Here is a 6676-nt window from a genome sequence, read left to right as displayed (position 1 = left end):
TGCAAGGCATACATTAATTCGCACTTCAACATCTATATAAAAATGATATGGGTCAGCACTGACCCATAAGAGCAAGCAACTTTCCCATTATGCACTAGATATGATTTACCCACAATATAATACATAAAAAAGGACAAAGTAGACAACTTTATTACGTTTATTTATGAATAACAACAGAACGAGAAACGAGACTAAGAGTGATCTTGGCAATATAATAGTGATCTGGTGATGCTAAGAGCATGCCCAAAGATGATGTGACCAAACGGGCTCAGCAGAACAGGACTCATTCAAAACCACTGCAATAAAAACGAAAAGCAGTTAGTGGACCAATAAAAAGAATCCACAATCATGATTTAACTGATGTTAAATATATACATCAAGACAAGCATCATACATATCCAACAATCTTGCACTAAATTCACTACCATTCAAAGTTGAGGTCAGTTTTGCTTTTATTCTATGCATCACGGTTGGTTTCCATCAAAATATGGAGTATTTTCAACATTAATAAGACACATTTTGAGCAGCAAATTAAAATGATTTCTGAATGATCATGTGACTGAAAACGAGTCATGATGCTGAAAAGTCATATTTCACATTACAGTGTTTACAGTATTTTAATCAAAAATTGTGGGAATAAGAGAATTCTTTAAATAAAATGTAACAAATCTTCCTGACCCCATACTTTAAAGTGTGTATAATACAAATTTGTACATTTGTAGAAACCTAAACCTAAGTTATGATACTTCATATCAGAGTTTTACTGATCTGTCATAAATATAAAAATGTCTATTAAACCCTAAATGATAGACAAATATTTAGATGCATGATGAATAATTTCAGCCTACCTGACCAGATGAGCAATGTCCCAGTTTGTCTCAGAAGACAGTGGTCCAATAATCTCAACACCATCAGCTGTCACAATGGCAATTTCATGCTAGAGCAACACCAAAGAACATGTATTATTATCTGTTTCTTGAAACAAATACAGTGAAATGTACCTGAGATAAGGGCCTTTTCAGCTATAAGAACAAAGAGCCTGTCTCACCCTGTTGTATGAGCGGGCATCACGGTAGTACAGCACTTTAAGGCATCGCTCTATCAGAGCTCGTGCCTCATCTTTTGTGATTTCTACCTTGTTCTCCAGCACCTCCCTCATTAAGGGCTGCAAAAACACAAGTTCATTTGATAAGGGTTTTAGCTTCATTTTACAAGCAAGATAATCTGAAAAGAAAACTTACCTGAGCCAAATAAGCACCAAATCCTGTTGCTACTGTCGGGGCTTCATATGCAACTCCTAACTTGTCCACATAACCAAGAAAGCTTAAGAGAGCAACAAAAAATTGTGTTTAGTGAAAGTTAAATAATCGACAACTTAAAGGCATTAGGAAATCAAAATTGTCTCTCTTTACTATATAACAAGCCTAATTACTATTTATAGTACTATACGTCTACAACAAATTGTTATAAACTCACAGGTTTCATTATTCTTCACCAGATACTGAATGAATAACTAAATTAAATTATAAAAATAAATGTGACTTGCATGGGCAGCGCTAGCAGGTGCTTCAGCATCCCCAAGAAAGACCAAAGCACCGCCATAGCACCTCCAAACATTTCTGCTGATAGCAATTATATACAGGCTGTATTCTAATTAATACGCAAGTAAATAATGGAAATCAATAAATGAAAAAAAAAAAAAACTCATTGAGCAGGTGTAACATGATGTGGCGTCATGTGAATTGTAGCTCCGCTGTCGCACTTAATAATAAATTTCATTTTTTTTATTGAGCGGTTCCTTCGGCCAAATAAGCGATCTTATGGTTCAAAATTAGTTCCTAATAAAAACGAGAACATAAACTTATCTCAGCCAGAGTTTGAGAACGGTTCAGATGTTGATTGCACGGAGTCTGACACGGAGCAGGCCGCTGACGCAGAGGTGCATACTGATGATCCCCGGTGCTATGGGAGCTTTTTAATGGCATATTGTCCTTGACTGAAATTTTGTTCAATGAATAGGACAATACTAAATCTTAAATAATATTTGATTGAACAAGTAATTTTGTGCTGGTTCAATTTAATAAAATAAAAACTTAAATTGTGATAAATAAAATAATTGAAAGTTAAAAATTGAGAGGCCAAGTTTCTCTCATATTTATTATTATTATTTATAAATATATAATTGCGAAGCTTCCCGTCAAAGATCTAGCTCCCCCTCAGCACCTGCGCTCAAAATTCTCTAGCGCCGCCCCTGGTGAGGCCCTGTTTAATCCTGGTATTAAGATGCGTTTTAGTCGATTAGATCACAAGCAGATGATGCTAAATACAGGTTTAAACAGGAATGTGTCTCCCGACAACTTGTGATCCGATCGACCTAAACACATCTTAATACTAGGTATAAAATAGGCTATTGTGCATTTTATTCAGGGTAAAAAAATGTTTCATATCATGTAATCAAAATGTAATTTATAATAAAGTAAACTTAACATCACCGATCCCTTATTTTTTTTAACCCATTGGAGACCAATTCCAGAAAGATTAAATCAAGTCCCTCCCTACTTTTTTTATGTTTCACTCTTAAATCAGTGTTATGGGTCATGAATGTAGTTTAATGCTGACTTTGAGTTGTCTGAAAACTCTCACTCTCTCACCTCTCTCCATTGTAAAATCCACCAATGACTACTGTGTTCCACAGGGGGTTCATCTTACTGCGGCGGTTGTACATGACCCGTGTGAGCCAGGAGTGGATGGCTTTAGGCGTGTAGCTGTGTCCATCTCCAAGAAGCTCCTCATCAATCCTAAAACAAACACAGATCAAGTTATTGCCTATTCACATACACTGATTCAAGGTAGTACTTTTTTCAAAGTGCAGGAACTTTCAGGGGTGGGACTTGGCCGCTGAACATGTTGATTGGTTGTGCACACGCAGCATTTCATTTTAACCTAAAAAGTCTGTTGTGGTGCGTGCAGTAAGAATCGTTTGCTATTGAAATCAACAATGGAGTTTAAAAAATATTACAGATGGAACGACGAAAAGGTTCAGGCTTTATTACGTTCATTTGCGGAGGACAGAATCCAGTGGGCTCTGAAAGTCACGCACAGTTCTACGTCACCGGACTAATCTTCACAGTACTTTAGACTACGATGTAAACGCAGACAGCAGCAGGTCTGAGAGAGATAGAAAAAAAAAGAATTCCTGGGACAAACTGTTCTGGGTAATTTTGGTGGAAACGGGGCTAAAGTATTAGCCTAGAAATCTAGACGCACCCTAGCGGCAGCAAATTTAATCTGCCCGCAAGTGTCGTCTAGCAACTCTTAATATCCTTCTGAGCTGTATTCCCCTAACTCTTGCCGGGCCAATCACATCGTGTATAGAGTCGGTGGGCGGGGCCATTATGACGACGGCCGAGTTGCGTTTGCGTGCTTCAAGTAAACACAGAAACTGGCGCACAGCGGTCTTTCGAATCAGCTTTGACCGTGACTCTGGAAGACTTGGAGTTAAGCTTTTCTCTGAGAAAAAAAAACAAAGAGCGGCACTGAAGTCATTCTTAAAAAGGGAAGATGTGTTCTGAGTTTTGCCGACCGGATGCGGCGAATGTTTAATCTAAAATAGCTCTGTTTCACCTTCGTTGCTCTGGTTGGTTGTAGCTCTATCCTATCGCGTGCAGAGGGAGTTTGAAAGACAACCGTTTATCCCGCCCCTCGGATTAAGCCCTGACAATGGTGAGTTTCCAGACCAAACATCTTGATGAGGGTCTGGCTTGTCAGGCTACTAAACTATCCAACAGAATCAAACAAATGAGTGTGTACTTACACCATCTGCTCAATGATATGTTTAAGGTACTGGTAGTCAGCGTAGTCTCCTGAGGCTCCCAGGATGGTGGTGTTGTTGACTTTCATGAGTCGGGAGATGTTGCGGAAGCGCGCCAGAGACCCGTAGGAGCCGAGCATGTCAGCAGCGATGATCACACCACCGGTGAACTTCACACCCAGCACTGACGTGCCCGTTACCATGGGGTTGCTGAAAACATTTAAGATTCATACATTAAGCCAAAACAAATTGAACGTAAACATACACACACTACCGTTCAGACGTTTGAAACAAATACTTTTGAAAGTAATCTCTTAATCTCACCGAGGCTGCATTTATTTGATCAAAAATATAGTAAAAACAGTAATCCTGTGAAACATCATTAAATTAACTGGTTTCTGTTTTAATATATTATAAAATGTAATTTATTCCTGTGATGCAAAGCTGAATTTATTTTTTTAGCATCATTACACCAGTCTTCAGTGTCACATGATCCTTCAGAAATCATCAAAAAAGAGAGAAAATAATACTTTCCTTTAACAAAGGCACATTAAATAAAAAAGACAGTAAAGACATTTATGATACGAAGTTACAAAAAAGTTATATTAATTAAAAAATTAGGTTGTGTCTTAAATGCTGTTCTTTTGAACTTTCTATTCATCAAAGAATCCTGAAAAAACTAAATAGCATCATTACATAATAGTCTTCAGTGTGACATGATCCTTCAGAAATCACTCATATGATTATTGGATGCCCAAGAAACATCTATTAACATTATCAGTGTTGAAAACTTTCATATTTTTGAGGAAACCATAATGCATGTCTTGCATTATTTGATGAATAGAAAGTCAAAAAGAACAGCCTTTATCTGAAGTAAACTTTGATTGAACATGTTTTAACTGTACTTTTGATCCATTTAATATGTCTTTGCTGAATAACAAAATATTATTTTTATTGTTTTATTTATTTATCATTTTTAACCTGTATGTACAGATGGACATCATATTTTAATCAAAAATGTACAAACGTGGTGTTAGTTAGTACTTAAAACCCAACTGACAGCGTTCACAACTTTCACATTATATTATCTGATGTGCTCTTGCATAATGTGCATTTCACTGCATTAACTGCCTGCATAGATTTTTTTAAATTGTGTTTTTAGTTTAATTATTGTTTTTATAATTGTCATTTATGTCCACAATTACGTCAATACAATAATTATTATATATTATTGCACTATATTGTACAAGACACCGGTTTTGCCTATTCATTAGCATTGTTGCTAACAAGCTAACTAATCACTGGAACATTCAACTCTTACTTTTCCACTAGATTAAGAATGGGAAAAGAAACAGGTACACATTATCGTAATAGTATATTCAAAAGGTATGAAGAGATTTTAAAAATGTATATTTGAGACAATGTTCCGGGGTAAACAGCAACTTTCCTCCATGATGATACAGCAGAGAAAGAGGCAAAGCGAAACCACAAACTTAACGGCTAATTAGCACAAACTTAGCACAAACTGTCCAGTCGTCGTGAACTTACAGTGTGTGTTTGATGGGTCCACATGCTGGAGCCGCACTGCTGTTACCCGGGAATGAGTAAAACTGGCCGGGTTTCGGTCCGTTCTCCCAGAAATTCAGCCTCAGTCCATTCGACTCCATGTTCAAGATTGACGGAAATGACGCTGCTACGCCTCTGCTATGCGCTCCATGCAACGCGCGCGCTAGGCATTATGGGATGCAGGGTTGTGTTCTTTTATATGGTTTATGTAATTTCTTTAAGTTTAAGATGGGTTGTGCTGAGAAAAATGAATTCTTTTCACATTATTTAGATGAGCAAAAATGAAAGAAAAAAAACAAGCTGAGTATTACAATTATTTTAAAGTGTATAAACCTGCAAGAGCATTTCAAACTATAGGGTCCCTGTGAAATTTCATATTTCCTATAATATATACACTGATCAGGCATGACATTATTATGACCAAATTGTCCCCCTTTTGCTTCCAATACAGCACAGACCCATCAAGCCATGGACTCCACTAGATCCCTGAAGGTGTGCTGTGGTATCTGGCACCAAGATGTTAGCAGCAGATCCTTTAAGTCCTGTAAGTTGCTTGGTGGGGCTTACATGGATCAGACTTGTTGTTCAGCACATTCAGGAATGGTTTGAGGAGCACAACAACGAGTTTGAGGTGTTGACTTGGCCTCCAAATTCCCCAGATCTCAGTCCAATTGAACATCTGTGGGATGTGCTGAACAAACAAGTCTGATCCATGGAGGCTCCACCTCGCAATTTACAGGACTTAAAGGATCGGCTGCTTACATCTTGATGCCAAATACCACAGCACACCTTCAGGGGTCTAGAGGAGTCCATCGACGGGTCAGGGCTGTTTTGGCAGCAAAAGGGGGACCAACACAATATTTGGAAGGTGATTAAAATGTTATGCCTGACCAGTGTATATATATAGCCTATATATAATTTTTTTAAATCCATTAGGACCCTTCCCTAACCATAAGTCACCATGAAATCAAACTGGACAAATCTTATTTTATATGGAATATCGTAGCATTTATTATGAATGACTCATTCACGTTATTATTTTTTCATGTGAATTCATAATCTTGAATAAAAATAATCTTTCTTGAATCGAAATCCTCTTTCTTTTGCAGCAACATCTCTTCTCTTCTCTGATGATGTGTATACGGGTGTGAGGGCGGGGCAACCTGTCACTCACATGAGATCGACCAATAGCAGACCACAGCCATCCAATCAATTCCTCATGGACAAAATCAAGCTCCACCCCCACATTTGTTCTTGTCAGAGAAGCACTTTGTTTCCCTCGGATAATAGGAAAGTCTA

At 37.7% G+C, this 6676-nt stretch overlaps 1 protein-coding gene across 1 annotated transcript; it reads right to left on the bottom strand.

Moving 5' to 3' along the window:
* Positions 1 to 143: 143 nt before the first annotated feature.
* Positions 144 to 5519, bottom strand: psmb4 (proteasome 20S subunit beta 4). Its single transcript, XM_067424818.1, has 7 exons — positions 5360 to 5519; positions 3815 to 4021; positions 2652 to 2798; positions 1242 to 1323; positions 1049 to 1165; positions 849 to 937; positions 144 to 296 (listed from the first exon to the last, which is right to left on the bottom strand). Exons 1-7 carry the CDS (start codon positions 5476 to 5478, stop codon positions 284 to 286), a joined length of 774 nt encoding a protein of 257 aa, XP_067280919.1. The 5' UTR covers positions 5479 to 5519; the 3' UTR covers positions 144 to 283.
* Between the last annotated feature and the right edge of the window lie 1157 nt (positions 5520 to 6676).

Source organism: Pseudorasbora parva, chromosome 19 (genome assembly GCF_024679245.1).
Source record: "Pseudorasbora parva isolate DD20220531a chromosome 19, ASM2467924v1, whole genome shotgun sequence".
NCBI lineage: Eukaryota > Metazoa > Chordata > Actinopteri > Cypriniformes > Gobionidae > Pseudorasbora > Pseudorasbora parva.
Note: the sequence above shows the minus strand (reverse complement) of the source record. Positions and strands in the feature narration are given on the sequence as shown.

Bases quoted from the DNA above. Each gene is read 5' to 3' on its own strand.
- psmb4 (XM_067424818.1), bottom strand. From the start codon at position 5,478: ATGGAGTCGAATGGACTGAGGCTGAATTTCTGGGAGAACGGACCGAAA. The intron at 2,799-3,814 runs GTAAGTACACAC...TGTTTGTTTTAG, and splicing joins CATATCATTGAGCAGATGGT to GATTGATGAGGAGCTTCTTG. The intron at 1,324-2,651 runs GTGAGAGAGTGA...TGCTCTCTTAAG, and splicing joins GGATTTTACAATGGAGAGAG to CTTTCTTGGTTATGTGGACA.